Raw genomic sequence first — 24838 nt, 5'->3', positions numbered from 1 at the left:
GGAGCCACCGCCCAGCCCCGCGCTGTGTCCCCAGGCTGCACGTGTGGCACTGGGGCAGCGCAGCCGGGAGGACCAGCAGCCTCGGCCCCCGGGCACCAAGAGTGTGACCACAGCCACTGTGGCTACTCCTGTGCGTGGGTGCCCACTGGAGGTACCGTGTCCCCAGTCACTGCATGGGTCCCTGGCAGTGTCCCGCTGTGCTGAGCTGGCCGGGCACTGGGGACCACACAGGGGACGTGTGCTGGCATCACGCTCCGTGGCTCTCGTTAAAGCACAGCAGGCTAACAAAGGCCCTCCCCCTCGTTGCCCCGCGTCCCAGGTCTGGGACAGGAGCAGCGGTGGGGCAGCTTCTGCTCCCCGGGGCCGTGCCCTGCTTCACTGCCGGCCGCGCCGGAGCCGCGGGCAGCCCCGCAGCAGCCGGGGGGACCCCGGGAGCCGGTCTGGCGGCGCCGGGCGGTTCTGCCGGTTCCCGCTCGGGGGGGTGGGAACGGAAACGCCGCGAACTGCCACCGCGGCGGAGCCAGGGGACGGGAGCGGTGGCCTGGCTGCACGTTGCATGGTGCTCCGGTGCCGCCGGCCGGGAGCGGCCGCCCCCCAAACACAGACCCCGATGCACGGGCCCCCGTGCCGGGTCTCGTTGCTCGTTTGGGGGGCGGCGGCTGGGGCTGCTCCGGCGCCGCCGCTTTCTGATGCCTTACCGGGCCGGGGCCTGGCAGCGCCCCGGGACCCCCAGTCCTGCCCCGCTCCGCCCCGTCCGGCGGGCGCAGGGCCGGGCTGCAGCGCGCCCCGCCCCGCCGCGCCCATCGCCCGTGGCCTCGGAGCGCCCGGACGGGACGGGCTGACCCCGGGAACCGAGCCGTGCCATGCCGCGCCGAGCCGCCCCCCCGCCCGGCCGGCGGAGCGCGGCGGCCCCGGGAGCGGCCCTGGCGGGGCTCCGGGCCGCCGCCGTGCTGCTGTGCGCCGCGCTGTGCGCCGGGCCGGGGCGGGCGCAGCCCTTCCCCTTCCCGTTCCAGGACCCGGCGCTGCCCTGGCACCGCCGCCTCGACGACCTGCTGGGCCGGCTGAGCCCCGCCGAGCTGGTGCTGCAGGTGAGGGCGCGGCGGGGGGCGGCGGGGGCGGCCCCGGGACCCCCCCGCTCAGCGCCGCCGGCCCGCAGGTGGCGAGGGGGGGCGCGATGGGGAACGGCCCCGCGCCCCCCGTCCCGCGGCTGGGCATCGCGCCCTACAACTGGAACACGGAGTGTCTGCGGGGCGACGCGGAGGCGCCCGGCTGGGCCACGGCTTTCCCCCAGGCGCTGGGGCTCGCCGCCGCCTTCAGGTACCGGCACCGGGGGCGGGGCGCCCGGGGATGCACCTGGGGCTGCACTCGGGGATGCGGGACGTGGCCCCGCGAGACGCGCCCCCCGACACCCCCGCGCTCTCCCCGCAGCCCTGAGCTCATCTACCGGGTGGCCAACGCCACCGCCACCGAGGTGAGAGCCAAGCACAACGACTTCGTCGCCGCCGGCCGCTACAGTGACCACACGGGGCTCAGCTGCTTCAGCCCCGTCCTGAACATCATGAGGCACCCGCTGTGGGGCAGGAACCAGGTGCCAGCACGGGGTGTGGGGCTGGCTTCGGGACGGCATCAGGCCACGCAGGACCGTGGCTGACCGGCCGGAGGGTGGCAGCAGTTCCCTGGGGCGCTGGCTGCGGGGGTGTGGGGTGGGGGGTCCTGGCGGTGACCCGCCTGTGCCTCGGCCAGGAGACCTACGGGGAGGACCCGTTCCTGAGCGGGGAGCTGGCCCGCAGCTTCGTGCAGGGGCTGCAGGGCCAGCACCCCCGCTACATCAAGGCCAGCGCCGGCTGCAAGCACTTCAGTGTGCACGGGGGCCCCGAGAACATCCCCGTCTCCAGGCTCAGCTTCGACGCCAAGGTGAGTGCGGCGGGGCCGCGGGACAGCGCACGCCCCCCTGGGCACTGACCCCTCTCTGCTGCGGTGCTTGCAGGTGCTGGAGCGGGACTGGCGCACCACCTTCCTGCCCCAGTTCCAGGCGTGCGTGCGTGCTGGCTCCTACAGCTTCATGTGCAGCTACAACAGGTACCGAGCGCAGTGGGGGCTGCGTGGACTGGGCTGCCCGCGGGGTGGCCAGTGCCCGGCTGTCCGGGCTGCCCCATCCCCTCTCCGACAGGATCAACGGTGTTCCTGCCTGTGCCAACAAGAAGCTGCTGACGGACATCCTGCGTGGTGAGTGGGGGTTCGAGGGCTACGTCGTGAGTGACGAGGGAGCCCTGGAGCTCATCATGCTGGGGCACCACTACACGAGCACCTTCCTGGAGACGGCAGTTGGTGAGCTCACGGGACGGGCATGGGGTCCCTGGGCATCACGCAGTCATGACGGGCAGTTTCCCTTCTCACTGGCATGGCAGCCTCCATGAACGCTGGCTGCAACCTGGAGCTCTCCTACGGCATGAGGAACAACGTCTTCATGCACATCCCCCAGGCTCTGGCCATGGGCAACATCACGCTGCAGGTGAGCCAGGGGCAGCGGGGCTGGGGGGGCGGGCAGGGAGCCAGGGCTGCCCCCACCAAGCACAGCCGACGTTTTGGTGTTGGGGTCTTTGCAGATGCTGCGCGACCGGGTCCGGCCCCTCTTCTACACACGGATGCGTCTGGGGGAGTTCGACCCCCCGGCCATGAACCCCTACAACACCCTGGACCTGAGCACCGTGCAGAGCCCTGAGCACCGTAACCTCTCGCTGGAAGCTGCTGTCAAGAGCTTCGTGCTGCTGAAGAACGTGCGGGGGACGCTGCCCCTCCGGGCCCGGGACCTGCCTGGCAAGCGCCTCGCGGTGAGCACGACGGGGACACAGTGACCCAGGGGCAGCTGGCTCCGTACCCCGGGCACGCAGGTGTCCCCTCCTTTGGAGAGCCGCAGGCTGCCTGGCACAGGGCTGCCGGTGCCCACCCTCACCCCTCTGCCCTCCGCAGGTGGTGGGTCCCTTCGCCGACAACCCCCGGGTGCTGTTCGGGGACTACGCGCCGGTGCCAGAGCCGCAGTACATCTACACTCCCCGGTGAGACAGTGCGGTACTGCCGTCCTTCCCCTGGTCCTGGGCACTGCCTGGGGCTGCTGCTGGAGCTGCTCGACCCTTTGCTGGGGCGAGGGCAAGAGGGGGTGTCCCCAAGGTGCCCTGACCCTGGGCACAGCAGGCCTCATGCCCTTTGCTCTTCCCCGGTGCAGGAGAGGGCTGGAGACGCTGCCGGCCAACATCAGCTTCGCACCAGGCTGCCACGAGCCGCAGTGCCAGCAGTACTCGCGGGCAGAGGTGGTGGGTGCGGCAGGGGCAGCCGACGTGGTGGTGGTCTGCCTGGGGACAGGTAGGTGGGAGCAGGGAGGGCACTGGGCGGGCACGGCCTGGGGAGGGGGAGCGCCCCAGAGGGGGGTGGCTCCGTGAGAGAAACAGGTCCCCATCGGCCCCCCGGGGCAGTCAGTGCCCCTCTGCCCCGTCTGTCCACAGTGCCCCGGGCAGAGTGTAAGGGGCTGTCCCTTGGCTGTCCCCACACAGGGACGGATGTGGAAACAGAGGCGAAGGACCGGAGGGACCTGTCCCTGCCAGGCCACCAGCTGGAGCTGCTGCAGGACGCCGTGCAAGCGGGTAGGGGCTCTGCGGGGCTTGGCTCCCGACCGGGGCAGACGCCGGCACCTGGGGGCTGGTTGGGGGCCTGGGGGTCGGGGCCAGCCCAGAGAGGGTGGTGATGGGCTGGGGCGCAGGGAGGGGAACCACAACCCTCCCAGGCATTCCCCATCCCCGGGGCACCCCAGGGCTGTCCAAGCAGTGCTGGCGCAAGGCTCTTGGCAACTGTTTCCCTGCAGCCGCCGGGCACCCCGTCATCCTGCTGCTGTTCAACGCGGGGCCCCTGGACGTGAGCTGGGCGCAGGCACACGAGGGTGTGGGGGCCATCCTGGCATGCTTCTTCCCCGCCCAGGCCACTGGCCTTGCCATCGCCAAGGTTCTGCTGGGTGAGGTGGGGGCCAACCCGGCCGGCAGGCTGCCGGCCACGTGGCCCGCGGGCATGCACCAGGTAAGGCCAGGGTAGCCATCAGCACCTGTAGCCCTTCCCTGCCTCGGTGGCCAGGGAGCCATGGGACGCGGGGCTGATGCTTGACCATGCCCGCCCAGCCCTGCCCCCCTCCACCGGCCCTGCATCCCGCAGGTGCCACCGATGGAGAACTACACCATGGAGGGGCGGACATACCGGTACTACGGGCAGGAGGCCCCGCTCTACCCCTTCGGGTACGGGCTGTCCTACACCACCTTCCAGTACCGAGACCTGGTGCTGAGCCCCCCAGTGCTGCCCGTCTGTGCCAACCTCTCCGTGTCTGTGGTGCTGGAGAACACGGGGCAGCGGGACGGCGAGGAGGTGAGCACGGCTGCTCCACACTGATGCAGCCATAGGGGGTATGGATGTGGCTGGGGTCCCCCCTGCCAGGGGGGCAGTTGGGGGGTCCTGTTGGCGCTGACTCCCGTCCCTGCGGGCAGGTGGTGCAGCTGTACCTGCGGTGGGAGCAGTCATCCGTGCCGGTGCCCCGCTGGCAGTTGGTGGCTTTCCGCCGCGTGGCCGTGCCGGCTGGCCGGGAGACCAAGCTGTCCTTCCAGGTGGCAGCCGAGCAGCGTGCCGTCTGGGCACAGGACTGGCGCCTCGAGCCTGGCACCTTCACCCTCTTTGCCGGTGGGCAGCAGCCAGGCCAGCAGACGCGGGCACCCTCGGAGGTGCTGAGTGCGCGTTTCACCGTCACCGGCGCAGCCCAGCCCCTGCGCGGGTGCTAGAGGTGGGGGCAGCCACAGGGCCGGCAGTCCGGGGCGCTGGTGGAGGGAAGGGGCGCGCGGTGTCCTATGTGCTGTGGGGAGCGCGGTTGTCTGCCTTGCAATAAAGTGCCGGGTGCTGCTCCGCGGCGGCTGTGTGGGGCCTCCCCTCCCGTCCCCCTGGCACAGGGCTGCGGCAGGACGGCAGTGCCCCTGCCCTGCCTGGGGTTTTCACCCTCCTCCCTGTTCCCGTCCCACCCCGGGGCGCCGCTGCAGCCCCACACCCTGCCCGTGCCCCACGCCGGCCGAGGGGCAGCAGCCGCCCAGACCCACGTGTGCCCCGGCCGGCGCACGCCTGCGCCTCCCGCTCTATTTATAGCTGCTGGGGCCGCTCCAGCGCATTCCCCGTGCCGAGGGGGCGGGGGACCGGCAGCGCTGCCTTCATCCCCAGCCTGGGGGGCTCGGGAGGGCAGGGGCTGGCCCCGCTCCTGCCCAGGCAGGGTCTGTCCCCAGGAGGGTGGCAGCCGTGCAGCCAGCCAGCAGGGCCAGCACGGCGAGGAGCGGGCAGGATGCTGGCAGCGTGGTGGGGGCAGAGATGCAGCAGTGGGGGCAGCCAAGCCCTGCACTGGCCAGAGGGCCGGATCCAGCCCTACAGCAGCTCGGGTGCTCTGGGGCACGGACGGGACGCGGGTCCAGCAGCGATGCTGGTGGGGAGCGCGGGTAGCCGGAGCCGGGCAGGAGCTCCTCGGGACAGCGTTGGAGGGCCGGGATCTCCTTCGGCCCCAGGGCCAGAGGCCAAGGTGGGGCTGGCGGGGAGCGCGTGGGGCTGCCCAGGCCTGACACCATTACATCAGGGCACTAATTACAGATGCGGCCTGGGATAATTACAGAGCGGGCAAGGGCTGCAGCAGGGCAGGGCAGGGCTCAGCCCATCGCTGGCCCATTCGTCACCTGCACCCACAGGGGATTGTCTTGCAGCAGCGGGGCTTTGCGGCCGGCTGCGATGCCGGCCCCGTGGCAAGATGCTCGGGGGCTGGTGGCTGCCCCGGCACACTGCCGGTGACGGGCTGGTACCGCACCCGTGCGCTCCGGGGCCGGATGCAGGGACAGACACTTGCCCCTGGGTTCCTGCTGGGTCACTGCCCCATAGCTAGTGGGGGGCAGCTGGAGCATTTTGTGGACAGGGGTTCAGATCAGCCCTCGTGGCCACAATACCACTGCCCTGCGTGAGCCCCAAAACCGTCCCATGCAGAGCAGCAGGGTGGGAGCAGCCTGGGGTGGGGGCAAAGTCCTGGGGCCAGAGGAGGGAGGTGTGGGGCAGAAGGGTAGGGAGCGGTGTGGGAGCGGGTGGGATGGGGTGTCCCGTGCGGTACTTTGCCCAGAGATGCCGGCGGGGTTTGTTTGCTGTCCTCATCCCTGTTTGCACCCAGCCTCCCGCAGCGTCAGCTTGCGCTGGCAAGGCAGTAGCTGAGCCGCGGCTGTAAGTGTCCTTTGATTTTGGGGTGCTCGGCACCCCGTTGGCTCCCTGCAGGCAGCGTCAGGGTGAGGTGCTGGGCATGCTGCAGGAGCTAGAGCCATGGCCGGGCCCCAGCCCACTGGGTGCAGCCCCCTTCCCAGGCCGGCCCGAGGGAGCCGCGGCAGCATTGCACCCCACGCCGAGGGGCTGAGAGCACGGGGAGCTCTGGGGCATGCAGCTGCTGGGGCCAGGCATGCTCGTCATGAGCTCATCGGATTTTCCATCAGCGCAGAGCGAGCGGCTGTTTCCAGCACCGTGGGAACGGGGGGGCTAGACGCATGAACCCCGACGCAGCGGGGCTGTGCCTGCAGCGGAGTGATCGATCAATGCTCTGCTTGTTGTATAAGCCCATCGACTCGGGCTGGCATGGCAGCCAGGAGCCCTCTGCATCGCTGCCTGTGCTGGGAGCGCCAGCGGAGTACAGCCGCGGGCTCTGTACACTCACGGTTGCCCCTTCCTCACCGTGCCCCCTGCTCCAGGTTGGCCTTGTGGTGGGGAGAAGGACCTCGAGCATGGCTGGACCCGGTTCCAGGCTGTCCTGGAGCCCCAGGATGCTTGTCCGCTCTGGGTGATGCTGTGCTGGACTCCCTGCCCGCCCTCCTGGGATCCACAGGGCTGCGGTCCCGCCAGGTAAAGGGGCTTTGGAAGCTGCCCGCTGGCACCCTCGGAGCAGGTCATGGGCTGGCCCCGGCCCTGCTCTCCAGGGTCCCCTGTATGCCATGGAAATAAGGGGCCATGGGGCTGCCGCAGCCCCCTCGGCGGCTCGGCCATGCAGGCATGTGAGTGGGGCTGTTCCCCTTCCCTGTCCCAGGGTGTCACCTGTGTTTGTGGGTTCACTGGGACACGCTCCTGCGCTCCGTGCACTCCTGTCCCCTGCCATTGCCCCGGGGCTGCACAGCTCCCAGAGCTGTGGCTCGGCCGTGCAGCATTCCCCGGCGGGGAGTCAGCCGGCAGGTGAGGCTGCTGGGAGTTTCGGGGAAGCCTCTGCTCTGGCTGAGCCGGGCGAGCAGCCGGTGGCTGGCGTGGCCAGGGGCCACGGGAAGGCGACGGCTCGGCCGCAGCGTGGGGCTCGGGGGTATTCGGGATGGTTTGGGGTGTACGGCCACCCCTGCAGCGGCATAGAGCGGGGCCGTCCCGTCTGCCGAGGAGCCCTCCTGCCCGCTCCCCATCCCCTGAGTCAGAGAAACGCGCTTCCGGAGGAGAGGGCTGGGATTTTGGGAAACCTGTTTGCCTGGTAGGGGAGGGAGGATGGGTGGCAGGGGATCTTCCGGCCTCACGGTGACATCATCCCAAAACCAGGCATCTCTGATGGGCGCTGCCTGCAGAAAACTGAATCTGTTCATCAACACGTCCCCGTGAACCCAGAGACGGGCACTTTGCGGGATGCCTGGACTGGGCCGGCCACGTGGTGAATGGGGACGTGTCCCTGGCTCCTGCTGCCCCTGCAAAGCCCTAAGCGATGTTTTCCCCCCCCGCTGCTGCTGCTGCCTGCATGTCCCCTGCCTTGGATGTGCTGCTGCAGCAGGCAGGCACCCGTGCCCGGGGTGCGTTTGCTTTGGGACGCTGCGTGGGGCAGGGACCGAGGCTGCGCTCCTGGCTTCTTGCAAGGCCAAAAGGAGTTTCATCCCCGAGCGGGGCTGAGCCGAGGCCTCTGCTCCGGCCCGGGGAGCGGGGGAGGCCTGTCGTTATCTGCCTGTTATGGAGGCAGAGTGGGATGTGTGGCGGCAAAGCCCTCGCCCCCGGGAGTGGGGGGCGGCTGCTGGCAGTGACTAAGGCTCACGTGCGACGGGTGGGTGGTGGGGGAAGCAGCTGCGAGGCCTCGCGAGCAGCCGAGGTGGGGCTTCGGGACGGGAAATCAATGTCTCTTTGGGGTGCCTGGAAACCGGACAGCTGATCCGAGCCGTGCTGGCCGTGGCTCCGGCCGCAGGGGGGTCAGGGGGTGTCTGCTGCAGGGGCAGCGCTTTGCAGGTGACTGGAGCATCTAAATGTGGGGAGTGGGAAGGGTGGGTGCAAGCCCCAAAATCTGGGAGAGGAGGGGCTGGAGATGGACGAGTGCCCAAGCAAGGCTGGGGGACACTGGGCACGGCAGGGACAGGCAGCAGGGCAGGCCTGAGGCCGGGGTGACGGGCGTGGGGTCCCAGCCCTGGCTGGGGGAGGGCGACCAAGACCCCGGGGGTGGGAGCCCTGCGGGGCCGCGTTTGGGGCAGGGGCGAGGCGAGCCCAGGCAGAGCATCCCCTGCCTGCCCGCTCCCCCCAGCCCAGGGCCGCGGGGCCGGGCGGGATGCGCGGCCGGGGCCGGGGCGGGGAGCGCCGTGCGTCCTCCCCCGCCGGGCCGGGGGGAGCGGGGCGGCGCGGCTCGGCGCGGCGCGGCTCGGCACGGCTCGGCCAGCCCTCTGCGCCTCCCCGCCACGCCATGGAGAGGAGCCGCGCCGGGCGGGAGCCGCAGCCCCAGCCCCAGCCGGCCCAGGGTAAGGCTCCGCGGCGGGGACCGGCTCCGGCAGCGGCGGGCGACCAGGCCCCTTCCCGCACCGCGGGGCCGCGCCGGAGTCGGGGTGCAGGATGCGGCCACGGGGGAGGCGGGAGCCGGGCCGCGGCGGGGAGCGGGAGCCGGCCGTGGGGGTGCGGGATCCGGCCGTGGGGGATGCCGGCCGGGATGCCGCGGCGGCCGGGCGCGGGGGGCTGCGCCGGGCCCGGGGGATGCGGCGGGGCTGCCCGCGGAGCCGCTTGGGCGGCAGAGCGGGGCGGGGGCCCGGGGGAGGCGGTGGAGGAGCCGGGGGTCGCGCGGCCGGGGCGGGGGGGTCTTCCCGGGAGGGACAAAGCCCGGGCACGGCCCCTCCATCGTGGGGTGGGACAGGGCCGCGCAGCCCCCGGCCCCGCCGCCGCCGGGGGGGTGCGGGGGGAGCTGCCCTTGGGGAGCCCTCCCGGGGGCGGCCCCGCCATGGCGGGGGGGTCCGGGGCGGCGGCGCCTGCCCCTGCCCTGGCTCTTCCCCGCCAGCCGGTGGGCGATGCCGGCCTGGCCCCGAGCCCCCCAGGTGCTGCTGCTGGGGGTCCCAGTGGGCAGGGCCCTGCAGCCGCATGCGGTGTCGGCTGCCCGACGCCCTGCCCCGGCAGGCTGCTTTGCAGCGCAGCGAGGGGTGCCTGCTTGCCAGGGCAGCCCCACTCCTGCCATGGGGCGTGGGTGGCCCTGGGGTCCCCACCCTGGTTGTGCTGGGGTCACCGCCATGGCCCGTCCCGCAGCCTGCCGTCTGGCTGTAGCACCCCAGCTGGGGGCAAGCAGAGGTGGCTGGCACTGCCCAGGGCAGAGGCTGATGCTGGTGGGTTGAGGGGTGCAGGTATTGCCCCCCGCCTGCCTGGGGCTGGCTGCACTCGCCCCGCCATGGGGACTTGGGGTCCCAGCCAGGCTGGTCCCAGCACTGCCCCAGGATGAACTCTGCTGCCGGCCCTCGGCTCGGCAAATTGGGGAGGGCGGCGGCCGGCGGGGCCGAGTCTCGGGGCGAGGGTTTGTTTTGGCTCTTCCCTGCAGGGCTCCAGCCAAGCGCTCTTTGGCCCCGTCGGGCTGCTCGCTCTCGGCGCGGGGCTGTGACTAAGCAGGGCTCTGTGGCGGAGCTGCTTCCCACCGATGGAGGAAGACGAAAGGCAGCTCCCCTCCCCCTCGTCCCCAGTGCCCGCCGCCGCGCCGTGATTCATCAGCCACGGCCGCCCGGGCCCTCGCAGGCAGGGAGGGATTGCTGCTGGCTCCCAGCAATGCTGAAATGCCGCTCGCCCTTTATCGGTGGCTCTTGAACAAACCGGCTGCGGATCCCCGGCCGCGGATCCCCGGCTGTGCTGCCCAAACGGTGCATCCTGCGCTGCAGACATATTGTCTGTGTCCCGCTTGCCGCCCCCGCAGCCTTCCCGCCTGCCCCGGCGCGCAGCTGGCTCGGCCTTTCCTTCCCTGTCGATGCCGTCGCTGCCCAGGGAGGGGGATGGCTGCTCCCAGCCACGCTGGCCTCTCCTGCGGCCGGCCGGGCCTCCTGTGCCCCCCCGGGCAGTTCAGTTCCCCGGTGCGGGGAGGCACTTGCCGCTCTGCTGTGAGTGGAGGAGGATGGCGGCAGCACCGGGGAGTGCCAGTGGCTCTGTAGCACATCCCGCTCCGGGGAGTGTCGCCGATCTGTCTCGTTTGGGTGACCTGCATGGCCCAGGCTGCTCCCTGTCTTGCCATCCAGCACGGGTCGGAGCCCCCGGCCATCAGCAGAACCAGGGTTGCACTCCCAGGGGACTGGGACCCACAGCAGTGTGGGGCAGCCGGTGGCACTGGGGGGGGCAGGAGCTCGCAGAGGGCAGACGAGGCAGGGTGCGGCCCCGCGGAGCCGCCCAGGTGGGATGCTGCCCCGCAGGCAGGCAGGGGGGCGAGGACCAGGGCAGGGAGCAGGCAGGGGTTTGTTCTTATCCGGGTGCCCCCTGATTTCTCCAGCCCTTCTCCCTCCGGCACGGCGGAGAGGGAGGGTGCAGGGCGAGCTGGTGGCCAGCCAGCGCCTGTGTTTGGGAGCAGGCAGCTCGGGAGCTCTCCCAGCGCGGGGACGCCAGCAGAGCCGCTGCTGCAAAACCGTCAGAGCAACGTGATGCGACGTGCGGAGCAGTGATGTGACAGTCCCGTGGTGCCATGTCCAAAATAGTTAGCACAGCTCTCGCTTGTCGGAGGGCTCCGAGCAGGGACGGGTGGCAGCGCAGGGAGCAGAGCCGGATCCTGCACGGCCCCAGCCCCGGTAGGTGTCCGCATCCGCGTTGTGAGGCTCGGGACCCGTTTTTTGGAGGTGCTGGGCACCTGCTCCCTGAGAGGCTGGATCCTGGCAGGTGCGGAGCCCCATACTCTGCCTTCAAGCCAGGTTTCTGTTTTCCCAGCGTGATGCTAGCAGACAGGTTTGCAGGAGCGTGGCTGGGCCGGCTGCCCTCCGCGTTGGTGGCTCCGCGCGGGTCGCCCCAAGGACGAGGGCACCTCCTGTCGCCGCTGCCGGCCCTGCCCAGATGGATGGCAGGCAGGTGCTGCCTGCCCCTGCCCTCGGTCTGTTGGGGGCTGTGCTGTGACTGCAGCCAAATGGAAAGTTTGCCGTGGGGGTGCCGGGGCGCAGCAGCAGCTCAGGCTCTTTCCTCCGCGTGTATTTTAAACCCTGGAAACCCCCCCAGCTGTGGCCCCGCTCTAGCCACGAGATCCTGTCTCCCAAGTTCCCCTTGTTGCTCTCCGGCTTGGCATGTCACCGCCGGCTGGGTGCTGAGCCGCAGGAGCTTGGCAGCTTCTGCCAAGGGCTGGCGCGGTTCCCCCATGGCTGCCCCCTTGCCCCCTGGTCCCGGTGCCTCAGGGGGGTACGGACCCCGGGAAGAGGGGCTGGTCCTCCGTGCTGGGGGTTGGGCAGTGGGTGCAGCCCCCCCAGGAGCGGGTGCAAAGGCAGCGTGGCCCCGGCTGGGTGGGCAATGCCCTGCCATGCCCCTTCCTCCTGCCCAGCACCCACCACGGGCATCCGGCTGTGCCATCCTGGCTGCCCTGCTGCCTGCGCCCCTCCTGCCCTGCTCCTGCCTGGCCCTGGAGCCTGTCCCCGAAGCTGGGCTGCGGGCAGCACGTGGGGCACTGTGGGACGATGCCTGACATGCCCCGGCGCTGCCGGCTGCGTTTTGCTGGCTCTGAGCCGGCGGGGAGAGGAGCCAGCCTCGGGCTGCAGCACCCGTGCTGCCTGGGGCCAGGGTGCGGGTGGCTGCGGGCAGCAGCACCATGGGACCCCCCCATGGGGGACGGAGTGTCATTGCCGATGACAGCTGCCAGGGCGGCACTGGCCACCTCCGCGGTGCGGGGCTGCTGGCGCTTGTTCTGCGCATCGCCTGTGTCTCCCTGCCCATGCATGTGAGCTGGGCCGAGGGTGTGCGTCAGTGCTGCGCCCACAGCCGGGATGTGCCGGGGACGTGCCGGGGACATGCCGGGGACGTGCCGGGGACGTGCCAGGGGTGCTTGCTCACTATCCCTGTCATCCAGGTGCAAGGGGTGCTGCAGCGCGGGGGAATCCCGGGAGCTGGGTGGGACAGGGCAGGGCTCGGCTCTGAAGCACATCTGAGATGTGGCGAGGCAGGGTGGGATCAGGGGCAGCACCAGGATTCCGAGCACCCCCAGGGCTTTGAGCACCCGCGTGCACCCCACAGCACTCCAGTGGCCTCGGGCAGCCACCTTCCCCGCTGGACACCAGCACCCACGGAGCAATCCTGGCCACGGCTGCCTCCCCGCTCAGCACCGGGACCTGTTGGCAATGAGGAGACACATGAGGCACAGCCATGGGGCTGCCATCAAGGCCGGGGGAAGCAGCTGGAAACCAGCCGCACTGGGAGGGGCCCGACGGTGCACTGGGTGCGCGGGTGTCCCTGGGCATCGCAGGGACTTGTGCAATGGCCAGGGTGGCTGGGGTCCACTGGCCGGGCGCTGTGACACCAGCCCCTCCGGGTGGCTTTGCAGCGGCCACCGATGGACACCCGCCAGCCCTGCTCTCCTCTCCTCCCGGGGTAGGGGTGGGCCCCATCTGATGCCCCCAGCCCCCACTGCACGCGGAGTAGCCCGGGGTGGGCCCTGGCCGTGCTGCAGAGCGGGAACGTGAGGATACGGCAGATGGGGGGAGCTGAGGTTAAAGCAGGCGGGTGCCCCCCCGCCCTCGTGGGAAGCGCCCCGCGGGGATGCGTGGTGGACAGTTAACGAGGGCTGCTCGCCTTCCGACCGGAGCGCCCCGCGGGGCCTCGATGTGCTCTCGCTTCACAGCACCGGGGAATTTGCCTGGCTGAGCATCCCCAGCCATGTGCCGGCCATGGAGCAGCACCGCACCAGGCAGTGCCGGGCTGGAGGTGCTGGTGGTGCTCAGCGGCACGGGCGCTGGTGCCACATGCACCCACGGGAGGAGCCAGGATGGGCTGGGTGACGCGGCATCGAGGGGCAGCACCTTGCCGCAGGGCCGTGGCCCGTGGCTGGGCACAGCGCCGTCCTGGTGCCAGCAGCGGGGCCAGTGCTGCACAGGCTCGCCCAGGCTGGGGGCTGCAGGGGAGCCGTGCCTGCATGTCTGGGGGCCGGGGAGCTAATCCCCTGCGGAATGCCCCAGCTGGGGGAGAGGGGACGCCCGCGCCGCCTGGGCGCAGGCAGCGTTGGGTTTCAGGGCAGCTGCTGCGCGGGAGCAGCGACAGGGACAGATGGCGGCAGGGCTGGCCCCGGCCATGCGCGGGGTGGTTTTGGCCATGCCCAGCAGCCCTGCCCTGGCCACAGGCGCTGCCGTCCCTCTGGTCAGCGGGGCAGGACGGATCCTGCCCAGGGCTGCGCCCGGGGCTCCGTGCCCGGTGGCGCGGGGTGGCAGGAGGCACCCGCCATCCCCCGGCACCGCTCCCCGCACATCCGGGGCTCCCGGAGGTATTTCCATCTGCTCGGGGGCGTCAGCCTGGCCTTGAAGCTTTCGCTCGGCTGGTGGCCCCGTGGACAGCACCCGGCTGTGCCACAGCGCTCCCGGGGGTCACCTTTCCTGGCCAGGACACATGTGGTGCCACCGCGGGCATTGTCCTCAGAGCTGGCACCTGGGGGCTGCCAAGCCTCACTGCCCACAGGTGCCGACTTGGGGAAGCCCCTGGCTGCAGCCGTGGCACCTTCCCGGTGCACCTTCCCCCATCAGACCCATGGCCACCTCGTGGGGCGCAGCGATAGGGACGCGGGATGTGCAGGATCGGGGCCAGGGGATGGGCTGGCTTCCTGCAGCAGAAAATACCCGGAAGGCTGCACGGGTCTGCGGGGGGGCCGGGGCTGGCTGTGTGCCCCGCGGAGCCCGGGATGGGTGAACGCTGCTGACAGGAGCCCTGGCCTGCCGGGGTGCCACAGCAGGACCCCCAGCCCCTCCCTGGGCAGGCGGGTGCTGCTGTGGATGCTGTGCCCCAGTGTGGGTGTTATGGGACCTGGGGTGCACCCATGCCCACAGCCTGGGGCTGCCCCCGGGCTCGACAGGCTCCGGCATGGGGTGGAGGAGCGGCGCCGGCCCGTGTTTGCAGAGCCCACACTTTGCCCCTCGCTGAAGATTGTGGAGAGCTCTGCAAACACGGCCGAGCCCAGTGCATGACATCACCCTGTGGCCAGAGCCACTCTCCGGGGCCGGTGGGTGCCGGTCGCTGGTGTCCCCACCATCCCACGCCGCTGGAGCTGGGGCCACACGCTGCAGCGGTGCCCGTGGTGCTGGAGCCAGGTGCCCACATCCCCAGGACGGGTAGGGCATCATTCCCGGGCAGGAGTGACAGGGGTCAGGGCTGTGGTCCTGGCACGTGCCCGAAGGTGCGTTTGCAAAGGACTGGTTAACGGGGGCCGGGGCGGGTCACCGCTGCTGGTCACCGCAGGCAGTCCCGGCACATCCACTTTTGCAGAGGGCACATGCTGCGGCTTCGCAGGGTGGCTGGCACCACATCTCCGTCCCCTGCACCGGGGTGTGCAGCGGGCATCCCTGGGGTCCCTGGTCACTGGGCTCCCCTGGGGCTGGCCGAGACGTGGGGCGATTCCCCGGGCTGCTCCCTTTGGGGCGCACAGAGCAGGCACCGTGCCCCCCGCCTGCCCCACGGTGGGGCAGCGAGTGGCCGGGCCCCATGTGGGGAGGGGGCTGTTTGCCGGCGGCGGCTGCCTCATGTGCATTCCTGGGCCATGAGTTCATGGCTGTGCGCGGGCCCGGCCGCGGCACGGCGCGGCGCTGGGGGACATGGGCCGGAGTGGTGACGTCAGGCCGCGGGGCCCGCGCCCATCCTGCCTCCGGCTGTGCTGCGAGCGCCGGCGGAAGCGGCCCCGCATCCTCCAGGGAGAGCGGCGGGGAAGCGTGTGGGTCCTGTGCCTGCGTGGGGTCTCCATCCCCACGTCCCCCCGTGGCGGGGCCAGCGCGGCAGCTGCTGGGGGAAGAAGGGCGGCTTTGTGGTGGTGGTGCCTGGCAGAGCCCCGGCCGGTCCCTCTGTGCATTGTGCACCCGGTGACTGGCAGCCGGCGTGGGGCGGCGTGGGCGCCCCCCGAGACAGGGGCAGCAGCAGGGCTTGGGTGGGGGGTCCCACTGCCTTCCCCAGGGGGACCTGGGGACCGTGCCAGCCCCTGTGGCCAGGGACAGCCTTGCACCCGAGGGCTGTATCTGGGGGCGGCAGGGCTCACCCCTGAGGGCTGTGTTTGGGGGGGACGGGGCTGCCCCAGGCTCCCCCAGTGAGTGACCATCCGTTCTGCTCTGCCTGTGTTGCAGGGAAGCCACCACCCCTGATGGGAGACAGCGCGCCCTCCCCCACCTCGCCACCCCCCTCGCCTGGTGATGGTCTGCAAGGAGAGCGCACCCCCCCACAGCGGGACCGACCCGTCCCTCCAGCCGTCATCCCCTCCGGACAGCCTGTCTTGTCCGTCCCTCCAGCCGTCACCCCCTCTGAAAAGACCATCTCGCCCGTCCCTGCAGCCGTGACCCCCTCCAGACAGCCCGTCTGCCCCGGCCCCCCAGCCGTGACGTCCCGTCCCGAGAGCGGCACCCCACAGCGTGACCGACCCGTCCCTCCAGCCGCGACGCCATCAGGACAGCCCGTCTCCCCCATCCCTGCAGCCGTGGCCCCCTCGGCAGAGAGCGTCCCCCCATGGTGTGACAGGTCCCCTCCTGGGCCCCCCCGGCCCCCTGCGACGGAGCACCCCAAAGAAGAGGCATCTCCCCACGCTGCCGGCCAGCCGGTCCCCGTCCCTGCTGCCGCTGCCCCTTCCCCAGCAGAGACGCTGCCCCGTGGGAGCGATCCCCCGGCCCCAGCTGCCAGTGAAGATGCCAAGAGCCCCCTGGGCGGCACGGCCGGGTCCTCAAAGGACGTGGCCCCCCGGAGCGACCGCACCACCCTGGCTGCAGCCTCACCGGCTTCTGCCGCCAGCCCCAGGCCCAAGCAAGGTGGGTGCCCGGGGATGCTGACACCTCATGGGCACTGCTCGATGCCTCCGTGCCTGGCTGGTGCTGGCACGGCACTGGGGCTGGGGGTGCGGGCGCTGCTCTGACGGTGTCTCCCCGCAGATGCCCAGAAAGCCCAGGCGAGGCACAAGCAGGCGAAGGAGCGGCGCGAGGAGCGAGCCAAGTACCTGGGTACGGGGCTGGGGGAGCCGGGTGGGACGCGGGGCCGGCGAGCCCCCGGGCGCACGCTGGGAGGGAAAGTGGATGCGGGGGCAGGCAGGAGCTAAGGAGCTTTGCCAGGTCACAGGCAATCCCATTAGCTGCGATGAGCTGAGCCCGGGCAGGAGCTGCTGTGCCGACGGCTCTGCCCCCCCGGCACGCCACTGCCCCTGCTGCCGTGCTCGTCCAGCTGTTCCCCGCAGTCCGGGTCCCCCCCGGGTGCCACCAGCCCAGTGCCCAGCTCTCTCGTGTGCAGGCAGCAGCAGGCAGCTGCAGGCAGCCCCGCAGCCGCCCGCCGGAGCTCGGGGTGGCGGGCAAGCGGGGCCCCTGTACCGCGCATGGGGCCTCCTCATCCCCACGCTCTTTCCACCCTCATTCCCCCATTGTTCACCGGCGCGGCGCAGCTCGGCGGGCTCCCGGCCTCCCTTTTGTCCTCGCCCAAACCCCTCCCTCGCCGGCCAGCCGCGATGCCGCCTGCCCCGTGCGCCCAGGGAGCCCAGCCGCGTGCCCTGGCCAGAGCCAGCCCTCGGCCCCGTGCCGCCAGCAAGGGCACGCGTCCCGACCGCGGGGCTCGCCGGGGCCGGGGCTGTGCCTCGGGTGCGACCCCGCTGCTCCGGCTCCCTCCTGCAGCTGCCAAGCGGGTGCTGTGGCTGGAGAAGGAGGAGAAGGCCAGGCTGCTGCGGGAGAAGCAGCTGGAGGAGCGCCGCAAGCGCCTGGAGGAGCAGCGGCTGAAGGCAGAGAAGCGCCGCGCCGTCCTGGAGGAGCGGCAGAGGCAGAAGCTGGAGAAGAACAAGGTGGGGATTGGGGGATCACAGGCGCAGCGGGCGGGGGGCCGGGGCGGCACGCCAGGATTGCACTCCCTGGTGAGACCTTTTGGCTCCAGCAGCCCTTCGGGAGGTGCCCACCGTGCCCGTCCTCCGCAGTGCCCATCCTTCATGGTGCAGAGCCTCCGCAGTGCACACGTGCCCTGGCCAGGGCGGGCATCACTGCCCCATCTCCCTCCAAGCACCCCCATCGCTGCGATAGCCTCATGCTGGGAGGCTCTGGCCAGTCCCGGCCCCGTTCCCCCAGCCGCTGTCCTCACCCTGTCCCTCTCCCTTGGGCAGGAGCGCTACGAGGCGGCGATCCAGCGGTCGGCCAAGAAGACGTGGGCAGAGATCCGGCAGCAGCGGTGGTCCTGGGCTGGGGCCCTGCACCACGGCTCCCCCGCGCACAAGGACGGTGAGTGTGGGGCTGGGCGAGGGCACCTGGGGCCCCGCGGCTCTGCCGGCAGTGAGGGCGGCTGGGCACGGCTCTGCGGTGCTCTGTGCAAGGAGGGTGAGACCCCACAAACCCAGCTCAGCCCCACTCTGCTGTGGGATCATGCTGCCGTCACCCCGGGCTGTGCCGGGCTGTGCCAGGGCCCGATGGGGTCCCTTGGCTTTTCCCTGCTCTTGTGGGGCTGGGCGTAAGCTGGAGGCTGTGCGTCACGGTCACCGTTCTGCACAGGGACGTGCTTGGGGACAGCCCTGGCTGCCTGCGGGGATGCGGTGGCCGCACGACCCGGATCTCCAGCAGCCGCGAGCAGTCAGGCATGGGTTGTGGAGCCGTGCGAGGCCGTTGCCGTCTCTCGTCGGGGTCTGTGCTGCGGTGTGTCCCCTTGTCCCCTGCCTGGGTGGGGGCAGCGCTTGGGCCCCTCCAGCTCCAACGTGGGGGTGACCGTGGCTGTGTGTGCTCCTGGGTGTGCACGGTTGTGCCGTGCCTCGCCGCGCCGTGCCGTGCCCCTGTGGCGGCTGCTGGAGGCTCAGCCATGCCCACTGCCCCACAGCCGGAGCACTGAGCCCAGCTGGCCCCTCGCCTTGGGGGCTCCTTGGGGACACCCCGCGGGGTTCAGCACAGGGGTTGGGCACGTGGAGGTCTCCCCTGTCCCCTGACCGCCGAGGGGACAGGGCTGTGCCGGCGGACGCTGGGACTGCCTGGCATGTCCGATGGCAGGCCGATGGCATAGAGGGGAGCGCTGTGCCTCTGGGGTCTGTCTGCCGCGCTTGTGCCATGGGGCGGCTGTGGCAGCCCCGGCTGTGCCTGGCCAGGCTGTGCGTACTGGCACCATGTGCCCGGCGCTGTGTGTACAGGCGTTGTGTGCCCGGCTGTGCCTGGCCGGGCTGTGCGTACTGGCACCATGTGCCCGGCGCTGTGTGTACAGGCGTTGTGTGCCCGGCTGTGCCTGGCCGGGCTGTGTGTACTGGCACCATGTGCCTGGCACTGTGTGTACAGGCGTTGTGTGCCCGGCTGTGCCTGGCCGGGCTGTGTGTACTGGCACCATGTGCCTGGCACTGTGCGTACAGGCGTTGTGTGCCCGGCTGTGCCTGGCCGGGCTGTGTGTACCGGCACCATGTGGCTGGCACTATGTGTGTACAGGCGTTGTGTGCCCGGCTGTGCCTGGCCGGGCTGTGTGTACAGGCGCTATGTTCTGGTTACGCCTGTCTGGGCTGTGCGTACCAGTGCCATGTGTCTGGCTGTGGCTCGTGGCACACTCAGGGACAGATCCGTGTGTCCATGGTGCAGCGCCTGGCAGGGTCCAGCAAGGGGACATCTTCCCCTGCCACCTCCCGCGGGGATGTGCTGCCGGAGCTGCCGCCAGCACTCCCACTCGCCGATCTCCTGGCTGCTGCCTCCACCGGCAGCAAGCTCCCCCGGCCATTTTCTCTAGAGGAGCCCGGCCAGGGTGGAGGGAGCCCAGCACCCTGTGGAGGTGCTGCCAGTCACCAGCATCCTCCTGGCACTGCTGCAGTGACCCGGCACCGGTGTGAGCCGGTTATCCCATGTCCATCTGGACCTGCTGCCCTCAACCTGCTCCCCCAGAGTGGCTGCTCGCCCAGTGCTGCCAAGGTCCCGGTTCCCAGGACTGCTTTTGGGGAGACTGGCGTGGCGGGGCCTGGGAGCCGCCCTGGCTCCCCAAGGATGAGATCCCTGCATGATCCCAGCATGACCCCCCGGAGCCCGGGCACTGTTCCGTGCTGGATGCCAGTGCCAGTGCCACACGTGTGTCGTGTCCCTGGACACCAGCATCTCCTGGCCCCACTCTCTGCCACGTCCTCCGGCTCCTGCCCCGGCGCCCCGGCGCGGCCGTGCATGCTGCATGTGGGGGGCCCGGCCCCGGCCCCGGGACCTTAATGCCCTTGTGTCTTTTCCCTCCTCCAGGTGCGAGCCGGTGCTCAGTGTCCGCTGTAAACCTCCCCAAACACGTCGACTCTATAATCAACAAGCGGCTCTCCAAATCCTCTGCCACCCTCTGGAACTCTCCCAGTAGAAGTAAGAGCCCTTTGCGTTTGTCCCAGCGCAGGGGGCACAGCCCGGCCCCCACCCAGCGCTGGGGACCCCGAGGCCAGGGTTCCCTGTCCCCAGGCCCTGCCTTGCAGCACAGTGCCCGCGGAGAGAGGAGAAGCCGTTTGCTGTTTGCAGGAGGAGGCTGGAGCTGGCCGGCGGCTCCTTGAGGCTGCATGCAGGCTGGGAGGAGGAGGAGGAGGAGCGGCTGGGTGGTGGCAGACCCGTGGGGCGCCAGGACAGGGACCGGGAGCCTGGGCTCCCTGCCCTGGGGCAGCTCTGGTGGGCGCAGATGCAGCTGCGGAGCGGGGCTGTCGGTCACTGGATCCTCCTTGGGGCTGGGCACATTGCTGGTGCCCGCCGCCGTGACGCCTGTCCCCACAGGCTGGGTGCCATGGAGCGCCATGGGCGCAGTGCTGCGTCGGGTGGCGCAAGGTCGTCCTGGCCCTGGGCGAGCTGCCCGAGGCTGCCGGCTGCGCTGGAGGGATGCGTCCAGCACCAGGGCTGCTGTTGTGTTTCGGGGTTGCCTGGCGATGGGTGCGCGCCTTCCTGGCCGGGTATAAATAGCCGGAGCAGCTGACGCGGGCGGCTGCAGGCGGTGGTGACGCAGGCGGCTCCCGCTGGCCCCGCGCTGGGGGCTGAGCCCGGGGAGAGGCACCCAGTGCCCTGTCACCCCCACTGCTCCCATGGCTCTGCTTTCTGCCCTCCTGGCAGGGTGTGCTGCTCCCAGCTTGACCAGGGGCCCCGGTGGAGAAGGGCAGAGGGGCCCTGTCTCTGTGGGTGCTTCCCGTGCGCCCATGGGGTGTTCGATGTTGGTAACGTGCATTGGAGGGCAGCCAGTGGCAGCCCAGTGTCCAGCTGAGCCGGCAGCGTGGCCGGGGACTGCCGTTCCTCGGGTGCCATGAGCCTGGCCTGGCTCCCGCGGCATGCCCGGCAACTTCGGCACAGCTCCCTTGGGGTGAGGGCACTCTGCGGTGTCCCTGCGGCAGCTGCAGCATGCTGGGGGCTCGGTCACATTGGTACGGGGACATGGGGAGGGTACATGCCAGCGCTGGACGTCAGGAGGGGGCCGGGGTGGAAGGGGCTGCTGAGCAGGACTGCACCTTGGTGCTGTGGGTGTACTGCAGCTGGGGCGTCTGCGGGGCATGGGGACAGTGTCGTCGTCGTGCCGCAGTGCCGTCCTGCGGGCGCCCGGCTGCCCACCCATGCCTGCACCCGCACAATCTTGTCCTGCCCTGGCCGGCCATGCGGGACAGCAGGGAGCCCTCCCCAGCGCGGCCGAGCTTTGGGCGCTCCTGGGGCCGGACACATGCCCTGGCCTCGCCGCAAGGCTGCTCCCTCCAGCGGCCGCGGGGCTGGGGCCGGGGCTGGGGCCTGGGGGCTCGGGGGTGCGCTAAGGGCCCCTCTCCTTCCCCAGACCGGAGCTTGCAGCTGAGCCCGTGGGAGAGCAGCATTGTGGACCGGCTGATGACGCCCACCCTGTCCTTCCTCGCGCGCAGCCGGAGCGCCGTGACGCTGGCTGGGAACGGCAAGGAGCAGGGTGAGCACCCAGGGGAGGCACAGGACCACATGGGTCCTGGCATAGGCAGGGGACTGGGACGAGGGAGCCTGCTCTCGCTGGTGCCAGTGCCATGCCAGCTGTGTCCTGACGGTGTCATCACTTCTACCCCCAGTGCCTGTGTGCCCCCGCTCGGCCTCCGCCAGCCCCCTCAGCCCCTGCCACAACCACCGCCTGCAGCACCGCTGCTGGGAGAGGCGGAAGGGGCCCGCCGGCAGCCCCGACGTGACGCCGCGCCGCAGGACTGAGTCCTCGCCCGTGAGTGCCACCTCCCGTGGGGACCCCTCGGTGCCAGGGCGGCCGCGGGGCACAGCGCGGCTCCTGGCCGAGCCAGAGCACCCGGTGCTGATGCTGACGCTGCCTCTGTCTCTCCCCGGATGGAACAGAAGAAGAAGGAGAAGAAGGAAAAGGACCGGGAGAACGCCAAGGAGCGCAGCGCCCTGTCCCGCGAGCGCAGCCTCAAGAAGCGGCAGTCGCTGCCAGCGGCGCAGCCCCGGCTCCTGCCCGCAGCAGACAGCAGGTAGGGACCTGCCGCCATGGGGGCTGCCCGGCCCCCCCGCCCTGCCGCCACGGGGGCTGCCCCAGCCCCGCTAACGCCGTCTCTCGCTCCGTTTGCAGCCCCGGCCCCAAGAACCGTCCCTCATCCCCTGCCACCCCCAAAGCCCGTCCGGCCTCCCCCAGCCCGGCCCTTGGCTCTCCGCACAAGCCGCCCCTGCCCCGCAGCGCCCACTCCTCTCCCAAGGTGCGGGCCAGGGCCCGGGGGGAGCAGGAGGGCCAGGCGAAAGCACACGAGAAGAAGGAGGAGGAGCGGGGCCCGGCCCCCCCAGCCCTCCCGGAGCCCCCCAAGGTGTCCGGAGAGCCAACAGCAGGTGGGTACGGGGTAGCTGGGGGAGCGGCGGGGCTTTGGGGAGCGGGAGCAGCACTGATGTTGCGTGCACCCTGCAGCCCCCCCGGCCCCTGCAGCCCCCGGCCCCGTGCCGGCCACCCCCCCGGGCAGACCCCCAGCCGGCACCACGGACCGGGAGGAGGCTGCCCGGCTGCTGGCGGAGAAGCGGCGCCAGGCCCGCGAGCAGCGGGAGCGCGAGGAGCGGGAGCGCCGGGAGCAGGAGGAGCAGGAGAGGTGGGTGCTGCCCCCCCGGCCCCCGGCCCTGGCCCCCCACCTTGCTGAGGGCCCCCTCCCCGCAGGCGGCTGCAGGAGGAGCGGGCACAGCAGGCGTTGGAGGAGCAGACCCGCAGGGAGGCCCTGGCACGCCAGCGGGAGGAGGAACGGCGGCTGCAGGAGGAGCGTGAGGCCCAGGAGAGAGCACGGGCCGAGCGGGAGGAGATGGAGCGGCTGCAGAGACAGGTCTGGGGTGGCGGCGTGTGGGGGCAAGGAGCTGCAGGGGAGGCAGGGTGGAGGGGGTGGGGGAGGAAGAGGAGGGATGGGGGATGAAGGCAGGGATGGAGGGGGAAGGCAGGGATGCTCTCCTGTGGTTCCCACCCCAGCGGGATGCAGGGGCAAGGACCAGCCCAGCCCCTCAATGCCCAGGGTGGCAGGAGGGGACGTGGGGCAGGGCTGTGCTGAGCCGCCCGGGCAGCCTGTCCCCACTGAACCTGCCCCATCCCTGCCCTGTCTCATCCATTGCTGCCGCGCCGCTGTGCCGCAGAGGGAAGAGGCCGAGGCGAGGGCGCGTGAAGAGGCTGAGCGGCAGCGCCTGGAGCGGGAGAAGCACTTCCAGCGTGAGGAGCAGGAGCGGCTGGAGAGGAAGAAGGTGAGGGCTGGGGACACCCCTGGGCGCATGGCATGGCAGGGGCTTCCCCTGCAAGGGGTCCTGCCCAGCACCCAGGGCAGGTCCTGCTGGCGAGGGCTGTGCACGAGCCCCTCTCTGCCCTGCAGCGCTTGGAGGAAATCATGAAGAGGACGCGCAAGTCGGACGCAGCAGATGCCAAGGTGGGTGCCTGTCCCCTTTCCCGAGGCACCTGGGGACATGGGGGACTCTGCAGAGCCCTCCCACCCCCGTCTGGAGCCTCCACTGCCCCTCATGGCTCTCCTCTCCCTGCAGAAGAAGGAGGACAAGAAGGTGGTGAATGGGAAAGCGGCCAAGCAGGAGGATGTCCCAGGTACGTGGCCCCTTCCCACAGCCTGTTGCACCTCTGGGGTGCCCGGGGTCTGCAGAGCCACGACTCCGTCCTGCTCCCCCCCAGCCATACTGCTGCGTGGGGCCATGGCTGAGCGGGGGCTCTGCTGATGTCCCCAGGCCATGAGAAGCGCGCGGGGCCGATGCCGAAGGAGGAGGAACTCCCCGAGACGGAGACACCGAGTGCGGGGACGCCAGGGGGGCCGAAGGGCCTGGCAGGCGAGGGGCTGCAGCCGAGGTGAGCGTGGGGGCGGCCGGGGGGGCCGGGGAGCGGCAGGGCCCTGGCTGACCCCAGCCCTCCTGCCCCACAGCTCCCCGGCCAAGGAGGTGGCATCCCCGGCGTCCCTGGTGAACGGCGTGCAGCCCGGCAAACACGAGAATGGCTTCTCGGGCACGGAGGGGTCGCAGGAGCTGCTGGAGCTCTCCCACCATGGCAGCAGCCCCGGCAGCATCATCCCCTTTGGCGACAAGGAGCCCTTCCTCAAGCAGGCCGTGGTCAAGCCCCCCCAGGTGACAGGTGAGAGTTGGGGGGCGCAGGGGGGGCCAGGGCGATGCCGTGGCTGCCCGGTCTCACCGCCACGCCCTCCCTCCTCCCGCAGAGGTGCTGTGAGGGCCAGGCCCTGGCAGATGTCCCCGCGGGGCCACCGCACACGTCCCGACTCCGGACGCCCGCGCAGAATCATAGCTGTTGTCAGAAGAAAAACCTCGCTGCTCCCCCCTGCCCGCCGCGCGTGCCCGGCCCTGCCACGGGGGGCCTGGGCGGTGTGGGACCCCAGCGAGGCGGCCGCTGGCCCCCTGCCCGCTGCAGGGACGCCTGGTTTCTCTCTTTGTTCTTGTTTTTATTTCGTTTTGGTTTTTTTTTTTTTTAAATATGCACCTTATCAGACTGACACCCCCACCCTAGCAACCTGCCAGAGCTGCCCCAGACGTGTGGTGTAATAATGTAGTTATTTAACTTGCTGGGTACAATGTATGTGAATACTGTAAATAGAGCTCGGCCAGACACCGGGGACGCTCGCCTGGCCCGGCCCTGCGTGGGGTGGGAGGATTCGGGGCTGCTCGGGGCTCGCAGGCAGGAGGGCCACAGCCCGGCCGGGGGGAGGTCGCTCCCCGTCCCCACGTCTGTCTGCGCGTGCACTGGGTGCCCCCGCAGAGCGCACCCAGGGCCCGGCCGGTGCCACGCTGCTCTCCGTGCCGTTGTGACAGTGTTATGCATCCGGACAACCTTTGCGAACAATAAAAGTGGACAACTGCCCTCGCCTCGCTGTGTCCCCAGTGCTCCGCGGGGCTGGGCTGCGCTGGCAGCTCTCCTGGCTCCCCGGCAGTGGCGAGGAGGGATTTACCCCCGTGCCGGGGCTCGCCCCTGGAGCCCTCCAGCACCCGTTGCTCAGTCAGCTCCCCGCTCCCCGCCCGGGGACGTGGCGGGC

The 24838-nt window shown here is 71.0% G+C and overlaps 2 protein-coding genes across 2 annotated transcripts; both read left to right on the top strand.

The window, feature by feature from the left end:
• The first annotated feature begins 851 nt into the window (after nt 1-851).
• LOC142092844 (uncharacterized) lies at nt 852-4936 on the top strand. Its single transcript, XM_075173376.1, has 14 exons — nt 852-1088; nt 1157-1317; nt 1429-1588; nt 1744-1914; nt 1988-2079; nt 2171-2328; nt 2409-2512; nt 2607-2831; nt 2971-3056; nt 3224-3360; nt 3549-3638; nt 3857-4065; nt 4198-4404; nt 4524-4936. The coding sequence occupies exons 1-14, from the start codon at nt 864-866 to the stop codon at nt 4809-4811; spliced, it is 2313 nt and encodes a 770-aa protein (XP_075029477.1). The 5' UTR covers nt 852-863; the 3' UTR covers nt 4812-4936.
• Nucleotides 4937-8650: 3714 nt separating this feature from the next.
• Nucleotides 8651-24665, top strand: MAP7D1 (MAP7 domain containing 1). The gene is given in 18 exon segments (XM_075173932.1): nt 8651-8771; nt 15546-16217; nt 16338-16406; nt 17064-17227; nt 17540-17654; nt 19614-19724; nt 21154-21276; nt 21410-21552; nt 21681-21905; nt 21908-22163; nt 22240-22414; nt 22480-22639; nt 22941-23045; nt 23171-23224; nt 23337-23394; nt 23532-23649; nt 23723-23928; nt 24011-24665. Coding segments are annotated over 18 exon segments (2820 nt in total). The 5' UTR covers nt 8651-8716; the 3' UTR covers nt 24022-24665.
• Nucleotides 24666-24838: the final 173 nt, after the last annotated feature.

This window comes from Calonectris borealis, chromosome 25, assembly GCF_964195595.1.
Source record: "Calonectris borealis chromosome 25, bCalBor7.hap1.2, whole genome shotgun sequence".
Classification (NCBI taxonomy): Eukaryota; Metazoa; Chordata; class Aves; order Procellariiformes; family Procellariidae; genus Calonectris; species Calonectris borealis.
The sequence above is the reverse complement of the archived record's forward strand: the minus strand, read 5'-3'. Positions and strand labels throughout refer to the sequence as shown.

What these genes read in the sequence shown, in the direction of transcription:
- LOC142092844 (XM_075173376.1), top strand. Translation starts at nt 864, where the DNA reads ATGCCGCGCCGAGCCGCCCCCCCGCCCGGCCGGCGGAGCGCGGCGGCC. An exon ending in TGGGCAACATCACGCTGCAG is followed by an intron (nt 2,513 to 2,606) that starts GTGAGCCAGGGG and finishes GGGTCTTTGCAG; the next exon opens with ATGCTGCGCGACCGGGTCCG. An exon ending in TGCCTGGCAAGCGCCTCGCG is followed by an intron (nt 2,832 to 2,970) that starts GTGAGCACGACG and finishes TGCCCTCCGCAG; the next exon opens with GTGGTGGGTCCCTTCGCCGA.